A 19,106-nucleotide genomic window follows, 5' to 3' on the forward strand; every position below is an offset into this window, starting at 1 on the left:
CTATTTCAACAGTTGCACAGCTCCCTGTTCTGACTTCAGAAAAACTGAATGGATCACAAACTATACTGGATTGCCAAGATTATGTCCATTTGTTTTCACTTCCTAGAAGACTTTGTACTGTGATGCAGTAATTTTTCAGAGCAAGTTAGTTTGCAAGTGAAATTTCTGACAAACTCACTAAAGTTAGTTTTCTCCAGTGAACTTACATCATTCATTGGTAATTTCTAATGAGTTGGGTGATAGTGAATGGAATTACTCTAATACAACTGCCTTCTAGAGGCTCCATTAACAATCAGTCAGTCATTCACACTGTTGTCACCTCCAGGCCAAGCTACTATAACAGTGTACTTGGATGTAACCCTGTACAACACAGCTGTCTAACTTGTAATTTGGGATAAAATCCAAATAAGGTGCTAGTATTTTTCCACCAATTCCATTGGTTTTCAGACGCATTTCAAGCGTGGTGGTAACTTACTGAATTGTCTGGGAGCTGGTTATCTGAGCAACTACCTCTGTCTCCTCAGATAAAATTGGAATGCTCTTGTGATGGAAGAGAAACAGAACTCAGAGACTGGCAATAAAACTTTGCCAATAAAGAGCTCTTCCCCTTTGGAATTCACTTTCCCCATCAGTCCATCAGAACCTGAAATCAGCAGTGTTCAGTGCATGAACCAAAGTGGGCTGATTTGATTTGGTTTTTGGACATCCATTTTTAAACTTCGGGCTTATCTACACACAAAAATTGTATCACTTTAACTATACTGGTATACTAACAATACAACCCCCTACTGTGGATTCTACACTGGTATAAAGAGGGGTTTATGCCAATATAGCTTATTCCCATAAATCCAAATTAGGTGTCATACTGGTATAACTATTTCATTAAAATAATTACACCCTTAACTGAAATAGAGCCGTACAGAACCGGTGTTGACCAAGCCTTAGTTCCATAACTACTCCATGAACACTATTCCACCCTTGGCAACAGCATCCGTTTCTTGCACTCCATTGTGAATCACTTATGTTCTTTGTTATCATTTAACTTTTGCAAAACAGGACTAGTTGCTAAGGCTACAGGCCCTATGGTAAATAATTAAATGGACTTCAGTGGAATTGAAACACCATGGCATTTCACCTACTTGCTATACACAGTAACCAGTTTTCATAAATATAATATCCTCCATAGTATTTTTAAAAATAGCAAAATACAGTAGGTCTAAATTAAAGATGATGATCTGGAACTTCAGACACAACTATTAAATGTTGAGTGCCCAACCTGAGACATGTAAAGGGGCTTGATTTTCAGGAAAGGTAGAGCACATGTTATCTTCTGAAAATCAAGCTCCTTTAAGGTATCTCAAATTTGAGCATCCAAAAATTGAGACCCATCACCACTAGTCACTTCTGAAAATGTAGGCCCACATGCCTGTTCAACTGCAAGATATAATATTTGAGCATGTCTCTCTCATAATCATCTTTGAGAAGGATACTCTAATAAAGATATAGAAAATGTTAGCAGATTTGTTTCTCAGGATTTGTATGCAATGTTCCTTTTTTCTTCTCAGTGACATGCAAGAATTTTTTTTAAAGATGAACTATAGGCTTACGAGCCAAATTCTCCCCATAAGCATAAAAGGTGAATTCACCCCATAAATAATTTCAAACCACTATTTTCTTCTCTTAGTTCTGCCGAAGTCACAAACTGTCAGCTTCTGTTCTGTGCGAATTCCCAGGAAGTGGAATGTTAACGACATTACAATAATGTACCTACACCAGAGTATGGAATTAGCCTACAAATGTTCAGGCAAACAACATTTTGTGAGTTTTCTCATTTTTTTAAACACTGCATATTGAATAGTTTGCTTTTTAAGTTACTTAATATCCCCATAAAACAAGAAGATAATTTCAAAGTTTTGCCCACAATGTTTCTATTTCATGTTGCACTGTAAGTGTAGGATGTCCAGACTGCCTCCATTTTGTTTCTTGTTACATTTCTATTGGATATCTGGATCCTACCTGAAAAATTAGGGACAATATAAAATAGCAAAATTCTGGATTCTTCTTGGACTGAATCTTCAATGAATTTTATATAATGAAAAAATTTAATACAATTAGGGATAGGCCCAAATCAAAACCTCAGATCAAAAACTTCTGAACTTTGAGGGTGAGGGGTCTGGAATCTGAATTCAGACCTGAACCTTGTAGTTTGGGTCTATTTACACATAAAATAAGGTGCTAGACCTGTAAAATAAGAAAAACAACATGTAAACTACATCTTGTTCCTCCAGTTTTTAATATTTTATTTAGTATAAAAGCCTGGAGTTGAGGTGTATCAGCCACCTCACAAGCTAGCTCCTTCAGAGATTTTTTTTTCCCCTTCAGAAAATACACAAAGGTTAAATAATGTGAGAGCGACATTTGGAAAAAAAAAAGTTACAGAAAGGAACATTACAAATTCTGTGAGCCATAAAGTTAAATTTATGGTAGAAAACACTTAAAACAAAGGGGTTCATCTTGTATTACAGAAAACATTTGTATTTGAAAAATACACAAAAGCAACATTCTGGGGGCAAACATGACAAAACTGATAAAAGATCATTTAGCACTGCAACACAGGCTGGGCAGATTGACTGATGGAGGTGTAGAGTGAATGAAGAATGAATGAATAAGATCTTGTTTAAATTCATCTGATTGCCTGTTTGCTACAAGAGTAGGAAATGTGGACACTTGTGAGGATATCTAAACCACAACAGTGAAAACAACCTGAGGCTGTAATGCATCAAAAATTATAAATTTGAAATATCTCTCCTCGCCTGGGAATTTATAGAATAGGTTTTACCTTGAAAAAGATTCCCCTTTCTTCACAACACACACACAGTTAAAACACACCAGAAAAAGCAGTTTCTTGAATCTGAAGTCCTTACATAATCTTGTAATTATGGAATACAAGCCTGGTTAGAAAGCAACTAATATAATTAGATATTCAGAGGTTCAGAGCCTTCTTCTGTTAGCACTGGTATTTGTGAGGATGTTCATAACAATAGTAAGAAAAGATCTTCAGTACATTCGTCAAGACATTACCATAAGACTAGAGGGACCACAGAATAATTTTTTAAATCTGGTTACTTTTGATACCTCCGATGCCAATACTGTCTGATCACGTTATCTTTGTATTTGATGTCTCAATCCTCCTTTTTTTCAGGCACTCTAATGCAGAACAAACTAATGCTTTAACTTCTCCCCACTGTTCTGCTAAAGCATTTCTCAAAATATGAAAAATTAATTAGGACACACTCACCTCATTTTCTTCTTCTCTATTGCAATCCAGCCGAGAAAGCATGCAAAAGAAAACACAGAAAGAAAGTGTAAATACCTTGCCAAAACAATAGATTGAGTAATAGTCTTTAAATTCGAAAGAAAAAAAAACACCTATGAGCCAGATTCTGAAACCTTTACTCACATTGAGTAGCATTTTACTCTCCAAACAGTCCCACTACAACGAATGAGGCTACTTGCAGAGGTAAGGGTGCCACAGTCTGTCCCTATGAGCACTAACTTTCTTAACATGCAGCAAATCACATATGCCAACTACCTCTCAAAAAAAGAAGAGGCAACAAATCTTTGTTTTTTAAAAGGTCAGTCATTTCCCATAGCTTCAATAGTCAAGGACACTGACAGGGTAAAACCCTGGTTAAAACAGAGCTAATTAAGTAGATGCCCTTTTTCTGATGCTTTAAGAATTAATAAACTGCCTGTTTCAACGAGTAAGACCATATGATGGCATACTGCAGGCTTCCAGTTATGAAATAATGAAAAATAAACTTGAGAAATTTGTCATTTTTCCTTCCAGTTTTGTCAGATGACTTCTTAATGCCATGAAAAGATCACACCACCTGTCCTTTTCCAGAGAGTTCCCACTCCATCACTACCAAAAATTAAATATTTACAATAACTTATTTTTTTATACCTTACTATTATTTTCCAGGGAAACCAAGAGAAACACCCCCATTTTATGTTATGGACTCCAATACTTAAATTCTCTACAGCACTTCAATGCCAAGGAGATAAGTACTTTAAACATTCCTGCCTCTCGAGTACTAAATTATTTCAAGTATTAAACTAATTATAACTAACCTTATAGCATTCAGAACTGAGTGCAACACCCATTTCTGATTTAGCTTTCTCTCATTAAGTTCTTCACACATATACTACATACAAAAGTAAGTGATTTCTTCTACAAGAAGAAAAGATTATGATGATTTCTATTGCTATTTGTTTTTAAATATTTGGGAGATGCTTAAACACTGCATTGATGGGACCATGTAAGTACTTATATGGATAGATATAAAAAGCTCAGATATTTCTACCACCAGAGGTTATTGTTAAAGTTCAGTTTTATATATAAAACTAGCCATTAATCTTCATCAGTCATGTCCTTCCTCAGTCATTTATTGTTTAAAAGTTCTCCAAACATTCTGGCCTTTACGGACACGCACACATGTCCTTTAATATGTATATCTTATAAACAAAACATGATCTCCCAGCTAATTGCACAAGATTGGGGATATTTTTCTCTCTGACTAGGAAAAGAAACAACTCTAGGCCCTTGTTTACATTAGATTCAGACCAATAATTCACCACAGGTGCAGCTCAACCATTGACAGAAATGGTGGAAGAGCTCACGCAGAGAGGGCCTGGACATTTTACCACTGTCTTCCAATCCTGAGGCTTCCTGTGAGGTAACTATTTTCAGAACAGAAAGTCAGCTTTCACTTTCCGTACTGAGCATGCAGCAGCTCCTACATATGGGAGCCAAGACCTGATTGGACACTTCCCCTCCTAAATAAATGTCACAACACAGTTAGGAACAAGCCAGAGGAAAAAATGATCACCACAGATAATATGCCATTGCTTCTCTGAATCATCTGCCTGGGAAAGTGCCCAAGAGGGAGCTGGGGGTTGGGATAAATTGTGACTGTTTAGTTGGTGACATTTAGTATTTATTAGTTAATCCTAACCCTTTCCTTCTCCAGATCTATTTTCCTGCTCCCAGAAAGCATCATAAGTTACTTTTACAATATAAATAATAGGCTTTGTTTTTATGAAGAAAACATGACCAGTGAGTTTAAGCGACCAACAGGCTTCACAAAGGATGTAAACATGATTTAATGGGGTCATGAAAGACTTAGAGTTCTCTGTATTTTATCTATGTGCAGGAAGCCTGGAGCCCTTGAAGAAAAGCACTGTAACATAGATTACAAGGACAAAAGGGACTATTGTGGTCATCTAGTCTGACCTCCTATATAAATATGCCCAGAGAACAACCACAAAAAAATACTAGAGCAAATCTTTTAGAAAAATATCAAATCTTGATTTAAAAATTATCAGTGATGGAGAATATACTGTGACCCTTGGTAAACTGTTCCAGTGCTTAATTATTCACTGTTAAAGATTTAAGCCTTATTTCCAGTCGGAATTTGTTATACCTTTCTCTGATAGACTGAACAGCCCATTTGTTCCCCATTTAGGTACATACAGAGTATAATCAAGTCACCCCTTAATCTTTTCTTTGTTAAACTAAAGAGATTGAGCTCCTTGAGTCTATCACTATAAGGCAGATTTTCTAATCCTTTAATCATTCTTGGGGCTCTTTTCTGAACCCTCTCCAATTTATCAACAACCTTCTTGAGTTAGCGTTTAAAAGTAGGTTTCATTTTCAAGTCCAGACAGTGAAATACAATAACAGAAAACAACAATCCTTGAGTCGTATACTTCACATGTTAAAAGAAGTGTTTATGGGGTCAAAAACTCACCATAAGATTAGATATAGCTGACCACTAACATGTGAGCCTTCTATAAATACATGTTAAACAGTGCACCTCTAAAGGAGCTACACAGTGCTGCCATAGAATAAGGACAAGTGGTTGCAGAATCAAAGAAGAAGGGTTTCCCCATAAGTCACATACTTAAAAATAAAACCAGAGTAAGCAGCTGTCTATCAAGCACTGGATTTTCAAAATGTATAATCTGTTTACAGGTAACACTCAGCATTTTTTCTGTTACAGCAATCATCTACTTGCAGCCAAGAAGAATTATTCAGTGTTTTAAGGTCAGCAACATCATGCAAAGCGAAATTAATCTAAAATAATAGCATATACACATAGCTTCTATCACCTGAGGATCTCCAAGTGATTATAAACATTAATCACCTAAGTCACTTCCCATTTTCAAAGTGACTTGGGTACTTAGGAGTGACAAAAATGGTTAAATGTGACTTAGGGCATGTCTACACTACAAATTTAAGTTGATTTAAGTTAAGTCGACATATAGCCACTGCAGTCATTACTGAGGTTTCTCTTGTCCTCTCTACCCTCCTTCTGTCAGTGGTGCATGTCCTCAACAGTAGCGCTTGCACCAATTTAAGAGGAGCAGCATGAGGGGCGGCCGCCTGGGCTCTCACCTGCTTGCTCCTCATGGAGCTAAACTATCTGGAGTCTGGCTGAGAGCCAGGACAGCAGACAGGCTCCAGCTAGTAAGCTCTTCCAGAAGCAGGCAGCAGAGAGTTCAGGTAGCAGCTGGACTCACAGCTGGAGCCCCCCACCTGCCCCAGGGTGACTGCCTGAGCTCTGAGCCCACAAGGGGTTCACAGCAGGAAGCCTACTAGGCTTTATTGTCAATTTTAGGGCTGCCTCAGACTCAGAGCAGCAGGGGAGCTCACAGCTGAAGCTGTGAAATTGACAAGAAAGGCTGGTAGACTCCCTGCTGTGAAATTGAGCCCTACATAAGAATGGCCCTGTTGCAGGGGTGGGCAAACTTTTTGGCCCAAGGGCCACATTGCAGTGCAAAACTGTATGGAGGGCTGGGTAGGGAAGGCTGTGCTCCCCAAACAGCCTGGCCCCCGCCCCTGCCCCCTATTTGCCTCCTATTTGCCCCCTCCCACTTCCGCCAGGAGCTCAGGGGCTGGGCAGGATGGTCCCGCGGGCCACATGTGGCCCATGGGCTGTAGTTTGCTCACCTCTGTCCTATTGGGTCAGACCAAAGGTCCATCTAGCCCAGTATCCTGCCTTCCAACAGTGGCCAGTGCCAGGTGCCCCACAGTGAATGAACAGAACAGGTAATCAAGTGATCCTGTCTGGCAAACAAGAGGCTCGGGACACCACTCCTGCCCATTGTGGCTAATAGCTATTGATAGACCTATCCTCCATGAATTTATCTAGTTCTTTTTTGAACCCTGTTATGGTCTTGGCCATCACAACATCTTCTGGCAAGGAGTTCCCCAGGTTGACTGTGTGTTGTCTGAAGAAACACTTCCTTTTATTTGTTTTAAACCTGCTGCCTATTAATTTCATTTGGTGACCCCTAGTTTCTTGTGTTATGGGCAGTAAACAACACTTCCTTATCTACTTTCTCTACCAGTCATGATTTTATAGACCTCAATCGTATCTCCCCTTAGCCATCTCTTTTCCAAGCTGAGAAGTCCCAGTCGTATTCATCTCTCCTCATACAGAAGCCATTCCATACCCCTAATCATTGTTGTTGCCCTTTTCTGAACCTTTTCCAATTCCAGTATATCTTTTTTGAGATGGGGAAACCACATCTGCACACAGTATTCAATATGTGGGTGTACCCTGGATTTATATAGAGGCAACATGATATTTTCTGTCCTATTATCTATCCCTTTCTTAATTATTCCCAGCATTCTGTTCACTTTTTTGACGGCTGCTGCCCATTTAGTGGATGTTTTTAGAGAACTATCCACAATCACTCCAAGATCTTTCTTGAGTGGTAACAGCTAATTTAGGCCCCAACATTTTATATGTATAGTTGAGATTATGCTTTCCAATGTGCATTACTTTGCATTTATCAACATTAAATTTCATCTGCCATTTTGTTGCCCAATCACCCAGTTCTGAGAGATCCTTTTGTAGCTCTTTGCAGTCTGCCTGGGTGCTAACTACCTTTAATAATTTTGTATCATCTGCAAATTTTGCCACCTCACTTTTTACCTTTTTTCAGATCATTTTGAATATGCTGAATAGGACTGGTCCCAGAACAGACTCCTGGGGGACACCACTATTTACCTCTCTCCATTCTGAAAACTGACCATTTATACTTACCTTTTGTTTCCTATCTTTTAACCAGTTACCAATCCATGAGAGCACCTTCCCTCTTACCCCGTATCAATTTACTTTACGTAATAGCCTTTGGTGACGGACCTTGTCAAAGGCTTTCTGAAAATCTAAGTATACTATATACACTGGATCCTTTTGGTCCACATGCTTGTTGACCCCCTCAAAGAATTCTAGTAGATTGGGGAGGCGTGATTTCTCTTTGCTAAAACCATGTTGACTCTTCCTCAACAAATTACGTTCATCTATAGGTCTGACAATTTTGTTCTTTATTATAGTTTCAACCAGTTTGCCTGGTACAGAAGTCAGGCTTACAGGCCTGTCATTGCCAGGATTACCTCTGGAGCCCTTTTTAAAAACTGGCGTCACATTAGCTATCCTCCAGTCATCTGCTACAGAAGCTGATTTAAATGATAGGTTACAGACTACAGTTAGTAGTTCTGCAATTTCACATTTGAGTTCCTTCAGGACTCTTGGGTGAATACCATCTAGTCCTGGTGACTTATTGCTGTTTAATTTATCAATTTGTTCCAAAACCTCCTCTAACGATACCTCAATCTGGGACTGTTCCTCAGATCGGTCACCTAAAAAGAATGACTCAGGTTTGGGAATCTCCCTCACATCCTCAGCCATGAAGATCAATGCAAAGAATTCATTTAGTTTCTCCGCAATGGCCTTATCGTCCTTGAGTTCTCCTTTAGCACCTCAATCATCCAGTGGCACCACTGGTTGTTTAGCAGGCTTCCTGCTTCTGATGTACTTTTAAAAAAAAATTGCTATTACTTTTTGAGTCTTTGGCTAGCTGTTCCTCAAATTCTTTTTTGGTCTGACTAATTGTATTTTTACACTTCACTTGCCAGTGTTTATGCTCCTTTCTATTTTCCTCACTAGGATTTAACTTTCACTTTTTAAAGAATGCCCGTTTTTCCTCTCTCTGCTTCTTTTACTTTGTTGTTTAAACTCAGTGGCTCTTTTTTGGTTCTCTATGTTTTTTAAATTGGGGTGTACATTTAAGTTGAGCCTCTATTATGAGGTCTTTAAAAAGTTTCCATGCAGCTTGCAGAGATTTCACTTTTGGCACTGTACCCTTTAATTTCTGTTTAACCTCATTTTTGTGTAGTTCCCCTTTCTGAAATTAAATGCTATAGTGATGGGCTGCTGTGGTGTTTTTCCTGCCACAGGGATTTTAAACTTAATTATATTATTGTCACTATTACTAAGCGGTCCAGCTATATTCATCTCTTGGACCAGATCCTATGCTCCACTTAGGACTAAATCAAGAATTGCCTCTCCTTTGGTGGGTTCCAGGACCAGCTGCTCCAAGCAGTCATTTAAGGTGTCAAGAAACTTTATCTCTGCCCCCCACCCTGAGATGACATGTACCCACTCAATATGGGAATAATTGAGGGTCACAGCTGGGGCTGTCCCCTGGGGTGGGCGGCAAGGGCTCCAGCTGTGAGCTCGTCACCTGGCTGACGTCTGGGGGGGGAAGGACAGCTATGAGCCTGGTCCTGGGCTCAATTTCATAGTAGGGACCCTACCAGCCTTTCTTGTCAATTTCACAGCTCCAGCTGTGAGCCCAGTGGCCTAAAGGCCTGAATTAGCAGCCTATATAAGTAACAGTGTCTACATAGACATTGCGTCATCCTAACTACACCAACATAAGCCCTACACCTCTCGTGGAGGTGGAGTTATGACAGTGTAGTAGGGCAGTTACATCAGCGGGAGCAAGGCTTTAGTGTAGACAATGACATAATTAGGTAGATATAAAGCACCTTATGCCAACTTAACTCTAGTGTAGACCAGGCCTTAGGGTACATCTATATCATAATCACAGGTTGTGGTTACAGTTCAAGCTGACATAGCTCAATCTATAGCTCGGGTATCTCGGATGCTAGAGCAGTGCATGCTTCTGTGTAGGTTGCATAAGCCCACCTAGAACCTTGGACAATTATTCAAATTACTCACAGGGCTAACGGAGCTTGAACTGCTGCAGATTCTTTGTTCTGGGACCCGAACTAGGTAGGGTACATTACTAGAGCCCTGCAAATCTGCGGACATCTGCTTTATATCCGTGGATACCCGCATCCGCAGATGTGCATCTCCACGGACCATGTTTGCGGATTGGATGCAGATACAAATTTTGTAACCACGCAGGGCTCTATATATCAACATGAGCGGTAATCACACCCTGTGATTACAGAACATACATTCTCTTAAGGTTCCTTAATCACAGTCATTGGTGAAAGTAAAACTTATGCTCATAAAATTTTACCCTAAGCCTCAACACGTCTGGGAGGCACACTGAGGCAGAGGGCCTTTAAGTAACTTGCCTGATGTCACAACATGGTCAGTGGTGAATGCTGGAATATAGCCCAGGATCCTGACTCCCAATGCTATACTCTAGCCACCAGACCTCACTGCCCCAGTAATGCTTCAGAATATGGGGGCTGACTGGATGGAGATTTTGGCACACATTCAGTTAAAGCAAAAGAGAGTCTTAAAGAAAGAGTAGATGGCAGTTGTTTTGGCAACAGTCATCATGAACGATAATATCCAATTTGTCCCCACTTCTAATGAAAAAAGAAAAGGAGTACTAGTGGCACCTTAGAGACTAACCAATTTATTTGAGCATAAGCTTTCGTGAGCTACAGCTCACTTAAATTGGTTAGTCTCTAAGGTGCCACAAGTCCTCCTTTTCTTTTTGCAAATACAGAGTAACACGGCTGCTACTCTGAAACTTCTAATGAAATATCACAATTCATTATACACATCTGCCTGACCAAAAAAATGTGACCGTACATGAATCATCTATACTCTCCTGGAATGTCAGCAGCAACAACCTCGGCAATTAATTACCTTATATACTTTTTGAAAAATCAAAATCTGATTTAAAACACAGATGTTCCACAATGGTATGTTACTGTATTATACCAAATTCCCTGACGGGGTCTCTGGAATTTAGTCAGATTAAACAAATCAGTCACCATGTATGTGCATCCATTAAAAACAATTAACTGTAATCCTTCAAAAGCCCAGTGAACATTTAGCGGGGGGAAGAAACAACCAAAGAATTAGAAAATGTACATGTTGCTACTCTAAAATGCCTTCCCTCAACAGCCAACTGGTTTCCCGCATTTTTTTTTAACCAAACAATTTGATCCTTTAAAAATAAAACATTATCAGAACAACTGTTTTTAATGATATCACCACCATCTAGTGAAAAACACTAGAATTTGAAAATAGAAGTTTTTCCACATGTCTATAGTTTATACCAATTTCTTTGGCAGAGGTGAACTAGACAGTCCAGGTATTTCATTTCACTGTCTGGGAGGATGGGCTCCCACTCCCCTCCTCACAAAGACTGTGCACTTACTTTAGAATCTATTGTTCTATGTGCAAACTGGGGAAGTGCCTGAAGATTTAGGGAGAGCTGGGGAAAGCAAAAATTGGTAGTGACTCCAAAAAAAGAAGGATCCTGATCTAGTAATTACAGTCCATTAAATTTAACTCATTGAATTTTACTAGGGAATCGAAGTATATTAGCAGAACAGAGCAATAGAGGTGGGAACAAATCATGCAAGATGAATTTGGTTTTGGATATAATATAAATAGGTAAAAGGAATGCTGTACGTATAACTAATTTTGTAATGCATCTTGTATAATCTCAGAATCTTATCTGAAAAATTTAATTCATGCTGGCGGGAGACCATAAGAAATATCTTCTCCCTTGCATAGTACTTCAGTCAGTAGCAGAGAACTGAATTTGCTGCATAAAGCACCTTCTCCATAACCCAACATTACCTACAGCTTTAAACTGGCCAGGATTGTACGGATTGCATCAGTTTCACCCTGCTGCTGCTGTTTTCCTGAAGGATATTTTTAAGGAGAAGATGTGACACATGATATCAACAATAACAAGTTAAATTTAAAATCATCTCCTCTGTTGCATATCAAAAATATGCATGGCCTTCTAACTGTTACCAGTTGCCCTGGTTTTAGCTTGAAATTTGTTCGAGAGATTCCGGCTACACTGGATTTAAAGGCATCTGAAACTTCCATATTGCTACATATTAAGTACCAGCATTGTAGTAAACTTTATGAAATAGGAACAAGCACAACAAAAAGATAATAGTCTGATGACTTTATGATAACCACAACATAACTACAGTGGTTTAGTGATGGCATGTTAACCGACTAGGTTTCTAGCAACCTTGCTTAAAGTTTTCCTGTTTTACATTTTATTAATTTTCAGGTATAAAAGAAAACATGTTTCTATTTAAATCATACACTTTTCCTTTTCTCTGAGACCTCTTGGTAGTTCATTTAGGTATGTTTTTTTCTTAGAAAAAGAGGATTTTAAAAACCTAAAGTAGAAATCACGTTTTAAACTGACTACTGCTATGAACAGGTGGGTGGAACTCTGACCGATGCAATTCACCCAGTCATACTATCCTTTATTGCCTTCTGCAATCCTATATAAAACACTACAGGTTTTAGCATAAAAACCTGTTTTTTTAATTAAGCCAAATTAAAAAAAAAAGAACCATATTTCACAATTCTGACAGCCTCCCACAGTTACGTAACAGTGAAAAATATTTTTATCCAGTCAGATGGCAGTGAGATTTGTAAATGTACATATACACACAAGCCCCATGGGTTTGACTCTGACACTGACTAAAGAATAAATATAAATCCTAACTACTACACAGTAAAGAACACCTTAGCCATTTCAAGCTGTCATGGGTATTTTAATACAAAGGAAGGTGTCCCCCCCCCCCCCCCGATGTACAGCATCTCAGGCATTTCTAATGTATTTATCAACTTTGTGTGAAAGCTTTCTTTTGCCTCTATTGTATGCCACCTCACAAGTGTCATTTACTTATAAACTTTATCTACACTAAACAATGTTACCAAAAAATTCCTGATGGTGATAGAACCACTAATAGAACCAGGTTCTGATGGCTTCCAAAATTTTTATCACTCAATTCAACCTGCGGGTTTTTGAGTTCTGAGAGTGCAAAACACACTAATTTTATTTTTTTTTTAAATTTGCAGAAGACACCTGAAACTAGAAATTGCAAATTTGACTTATTTTATACAGTCCTCATTGAGAAAGAAAGGATCCAAGTTTGAAGAAAAAGTCCTCTCCCTTTGCTATGTGGCTTCTGGAGGACGAAAACAGATTCAAAACAGTAAACAATGCAACACCAAAACAGAGCTCTTCAGCCTCAAGAAAAGGTACCTTGCACTTTTTTCCTGCTATTCTCAACCACACAGAATATTCAAGAATGAAGTGTTAACAGTATTGCACTGGGAAGCAGAAGTAGAAGAGAGATATAACAAGGACTTTACTTCTTTTCCTGCGGATATGCAGTCTAAACTATACAAGAAAGGCATATTGCAAATAATAGGGGAATACTGCCATTTTTTTGAGTCCTTCACAAGCACTTTATAAAAAAAATCCAAGTTTGTGATCATAAACAGTATTCGCATACTACCGTATTTATAACCTTGGACCCTAATCTGAGCAGCAGAAATACAACCTTCCAGCGGTCAGTCTTGACCTGGTGGGACCACTTCTGCCATGGGGTGAGTGAAAAGTGCAGTTCAGTCTCAACACCTTTTCAAGCCTTGGCCTGAGTGATGTCATTGCCAGCAAGAACGCCCGTCAGTGCTAACAGACACGGTAAATTTTGTGATATGAATAGCTGTACACTGGGAATAAGAGAACCCCCCAATTTCACCTAGACCACTGAATCACCATCGCCCAGCAACACCGCTGCCCAGTCGTTACTGTCCTAGGCTGAATCTGAACCAACAATCTAGACGTGAAAGAATCTCTATTTTATTGCTCAATTCAACCCACCCAGTTTCCATAACATTTATTTTTAGTGTGAAACAATATCACATAGTGAATGCATCAATTAAAATTACAGAATCTATATCAGGACAAGCAATATATTTTACATGATACTGAAGCCTCTACAGAGCTGTTGGACATAATAAATGAGAGGGTATTATTCATGCTTAGAAGCAATACAAACGCCCAATTCACAATTTTTAATTTTTATTTCTGTCACTCACTTACTGACAAATGCAACTAATAGTAAAAAACCCCTAATACCAAAAGTTTAGAAATCCGAAGTTTTATCATGTGTTTGGTTAATTAATTCCTAATGTGCCTGGAGATTTAAAACAATAATACAAATTAGTACCAGTTTCAATTATTAAATTTAATAAATGTTGTGCTACATTACTGTGAGCAGTTCTGCAGACAATAATGTTGTATTTCTAGTCCGCTAGAATGTCCGTGATAACTACAACTGTATTATACCACGGTGAGAAAAGCGGGGAAGTAACAGACAATCCAGTACCTTTTCCCCTCCTCCCAACAACTGGCACAGAGTAGGAAGGCTAAGACATACACAAAAAGAAGAAAATACAGCAATAGTGTCAAGCCCCCTATTTAAAAGAAATACCAACTTGAATTCAACTCAGTTTCCAAACTGGAGTTAAATGAGTTTCAAGTATACATCTGTCCCTGAATCAATCGCCTCCCTTCAACCCATCACCACTCTCTACCGTGGTCAGTCTTTATGGTTCTAGAAAAGATTTTCCTATTTTAAAAATGTTTCTCCTTCGTTGCTTTGTGAAATAACCCCACAAAGAGGGATAACTGACTGACTGTGCCAGGAAAACAGCATAATTTACTGTACACACACTTCTATCAAATGCGAAAAGTATATCAAAAGAAAGAACTAATTTTTTGCTTTCATCTTTTATTAACAGGAATCTTAGGGGCTACTTGTAACAATTGTGCTAAAACATTTTAGACAGAAATGTGATTTTAGAGCTACTACTGCTGGGCTGGGATGTTGCTGAACAGAGTCTTATACATTATAGGGAATGACAGATGCTCCTGCTGGAGAAGATGCCTTGTTAGGCACAAAGCAATCCCTGGTCAGATTAAGGAGAAAGAGGCACAAGAAACAGCTTGTTGAAGCCATAAAGTTGTATTATAAGGCTGGTGCGGCTTCCTGTCTCTCCATATCTGATGAGGTCATAATTTGCTAACACCATGAACGGTGACCTAAAACAACAACGTGCAGTGATTTTCAAGACTTTGGAGAACATAAAACTTCCTTTAAAAATCAGTCATCTCCCTCAGAAGTGTGCGGCAGTACTCTGGAAGTTGAAGTTGAGGAAGTTAGGTTAGTATCCAGGAGGGGAAGGATGAAGAGGATGCAACCGTAGGGGCAAAATACAACCTGCACCTGAACGAGTGTTTTGATGTTGAGTACTCATTTCTATTGAAGCTTGAAGGGTGGTTTTTTCCACTTTTTCCTCTCATTTATTCTGGTTTACACAACTCAGTCCAGTACATCAACCTATCCTGCTTCAAACAAAGAGCACCTTTTTAAAACCGAGGAACTTCGCTAAAACTGAGCACTGTTTCTGAGCTGATATTCCTGGGCAAATAAAAAAAAAAAAAAGAGTAGAGCTTTTCTAAGTGAATAACATAGCTGAAGTCAACATACTTAGATCTACTTACTGCAGTGTCTCTCATCGATTCCCCTTGCGCCTCTCATTGAAGTGGAGTACCAGAGTCTATGCTAGAGCAATCTACGGTCGATTTATCATGTCTATACTAGACACGATAAATTGACCCCTGCAAGATTGATTGCTGCCCGTTGATCTGGCTGGTAGTGTAGACAAGCCTCTAGTTAAATCCCCTACCTAAGGATACCTTAAAGACTATTATTTATATGTCACTATAGGTGTGTGTACATTTTTGTCCATTTAGAAAACGAAATACTTGACCTTGATTGTAACACTCAGCTTTCAGGTTGTTATACCAGTCCCTTGTCTCCCAGCTACCATAAACAATGTACAACAGTTGTCACTAACACGTTTATCAACTCAGCCCTAACTTCAGAGCTGTGACAGGCACTTTCATAACAACAAAATGCCTGCTTCCCAAGAAAGTTATTAACAGAGATTTTAGACAAGGGAGTTTTCCTAATTTCTAAGGCTTTGTCCACAATGTAAATTTGTCTGGTTACAACCACATGTGCCCTGCCACTGACGTAATGGTACCAACCCAAACCCCTATGGTGGGGGAGACAAACAGCAGTAAGCTGTAACTTGCACCGCTACAGTTTATCTCAGTGTCACACCGTGGTAAGCTCCACTTGTGCATATATCTGTCTACACAGATTTTCTACTGATGCAGGTTATACCAGGGGCCCCTTATCAATGGCAGTAATCCGTGCAAATGTCAAGTGTAGACAAGGCTTTAGTTTCAACCCTGCCTTCTCCTTTCCTCACTTAATCAGACTCTAACATTCAGAGCTGGAAACTAAGATCGGTTGCTCAAGATACATTTTGGTAAAGAACACTCTGAAGGAAAACATTATCTAAATACTCGACTTGTACAGTACTTGGCATTTTCAGAATGTTTAACTTCATGTTTTGGCCAGGCTATAATAATCCTACATCAGTGCTCAGTGGCATCGTGCATTGTCACTGGAACGTTAGTGTAGAATTTCTTACATGTGCTGAGCTACTGGCGCAGATTACCCCCAGCAATCCCCAGAGTTAATGTTTCTCTCTTAATACACAAAAAGATGAACTTTGCAAACTGAGAAAGAGGCAGATCAACTTTTGAGCCACACAAATTGATGCTGTCCATTCAAATGCTAGATATTAAAATGATTAAGAACCTAAATTGACGCATCTTCCAATTCAGACATGCACAGTATCCCTACATGGACAGGAGCCACTAAGAACAGATCCAATAGGCATCAGAGCACAATATGGAAAAATTATAGCTCTATAAATTTTTTACTATGATCCTTTAAACTCAGTTCTTTCACAGCTGGAGGGAAAAAAAGACTTGATACTGGCATGAGCTAAAAATGCCTGTTCTTGGCCAACTGGCATCCTCAAAGCTGTGGTAACAGAGAAAACTCTACCCTAGCAACCATTAAATGCTGCCTCTGGTTCCAGAAGAGTGTGTCAGGGAAATGGAGTGGTAGGGGTAGGTGAGTGGGTGAAGGATGATTGCCATGATAAAGAGCTGAGCTGATTTGGTAGGAAGCAGTTGAAGCCTGAGGAGAAGATGAAAAATGGCTACATGGCCATGTTATGAAAGGCATTTGCCTTTCCACTGCTATTCTGCGAAGACACACAAAGAGAAAGTGGGTCAAAGAAAGCAGGCACATGTGAAAAACTGCAGTAATTTTCCCCAAAGCTAAAATGTATTGGCTGCTATTTGTACGTTTTTATATTAAAATATTACAATTTTAGAGCAGCTAGGATACTTTGCTCTGGGAAGCAGGAGACTCCATCAGAATTATAACATCAGCTTTCAGTGGCTTCTGGTCTTTTGTTCTAATAGAGAACACATGCACCCATTACTTCCCCTTAAATAACCTAAAATCTCCCTGGACTGTTAAAGATAATTCTGTACAACTCACCCTCTCTCCCCTTTTTGTTCAGCACCAGGAGATGTCTAAATAAGAAACCAAATGAGTGCTTAATTTTTAAACCATGACAGAAATCATCATAAGCAAAGTCGTTGCCATAGCAGCCATGCACAGGATTACGGAGAACACTGGAAGTAAATTAATGACTCTATGCACAAAGACTAAACAAAGGTGGAGAATGAAAAAGACACCAACACAGTCCAACTGAGACAGCGTGTAAAGGCAAGAAGAGAATATTAAAATCAATTATTATAAAATCAAAATTAGTTAGCCACAAATCTACAACATAATCTTAAATGAAGACTTCTAGTCTGGTAATATTTCAGACACAGCATTGGTAGTCCACAACTTCCGAATGTCCTCTCCCCATCCATCCTCCTCTTGATAGCAGAGGATTTTTTATTTGTAGCTTTTAGAGGGTAGAAGAGTTGGGGACTCACCATTCCCACTGCCTTTACTGGCTGTTAAATGCCAGTGATTAGTTTAAATTTAATCTCGCTTCCTGTAAACCCTGGTAGCAGAATTCTGTCTCCCCATACCCCCAACATAAAACAGCACACATGGTGATGAAATACCGACTGCTGAGGACACGAAGGACTGCAAGGTATCAGAAGAGCCACTGAAAATTAATCTTCCAGCTCTAAGAACATCTTCATTCCTTAATGTGTTTGCATTGCTACTCCCATCTTCCATATAGTCCATGGTAGGTTGTAGGTCCCTCATGGTAGGGACTTCGCCTTTTCCACATCTGTAAAGTGTTGTGCACACTTACATCACTACAACAAATAATCCATAGTTATCTATTAGGCGTCATGAGTCCACCTGCAGGTGAGACAGAAAAAGATATAGAACTTGACTGAAGCCACAGAAGCTAAAGCAAACTAAGCAGTCATGGGACAGGAGGGAAGATCCTCTCACAGATCAGTAACAGGTTAAGAGATATGAATCAAAGGATAGGAATAAATGGTCAGTTTTCACAATGGAGAGAAGTAAATAGCAGGGTCCCCCAAGGATCAGTATTGGGACCTGTGCTGTTTAATATATTAATAAATTATCTGGAAAAGGGGATGAACAGTGAGGTGGCAAAATCTGCAGATGATACAAAGTTACTTAAGATCATTTAGTCCAAAGCTGACTGCAGAAAGTTACAAAGGGATCACAAGAAACTGGGTGACTGGGCAACAAAATGGCAGATGAAATTCAATGCTGATAAGTACAAAGTAATACACACTGGAAAATAATCCCAACTATACATACAAAATGACGGGATCTAAATTTACTGTTACCACTCAAGAAAGAAATCTTGGAGTCATCATGGTTAGTTCTCTGAAAACATCTGCTCAACGTGCAGTGGCAGTCAAAAAAAGTTAATAGAAGGTTAGGGTCCACTAGGAAAGGATTAGCTAATAAAACAGAAAATATCATGATGCCACTATGTAAATCCACGATTCGCCTAGAGCTTGAATACTGCACATAATTCTGGTCG

At 39.1% G+C, this 19,106-nt stretch overlaps 1 protein-coding gene across 4 annotated transcripts in view; it reads right to left on the reverse strand.

Annotated features, from left to right (window-relative positions):
• Nucleotides 1-3,472, reverse strand: part of SETD2 (SET domain containing 2, histone lysine methyltransferase) — a 115,345-nt gene extending 111,873 nt beyond the window's left edge. For 3 of the 4 annotated variants that reach the window (XM_077808486.1, XM_077808484.1, XM_077808485.1), the window contains exon 1: nt 3,299-3,357. In XM_077808486.1, the coding sequence (XP_077664612.1) occupies nt 3,299-3,340 (42 nt within the window). In that variant the 5' untranslated portion in view covers nt 3,341-3,357. Of the gene's footprint in view, nt 1-3,298 lie in introns of all 4 variants that reach the window. The other variant, XM_077808482.1, reaches the window with a different exon arrangement.
• Between the last annotated feature and the right edge of the window lie 15,634 nt (nt 3,473-19,106).

Source organism: Eretmochelys imbricata, chromosome 2 (genome assembly GCF_965152235.1).
Source record: "Eretmochelys imbricata isolate rEreImb1 chromosome 2, rEreImb1.hap1, whole genome shotgun sequence".
NCBI classification, from domain to species: Eukaryota; Metazoa; Chordata; order Testudines; family Cheloniidae; genus Eretmochelys; species Eretmochelys imbricata.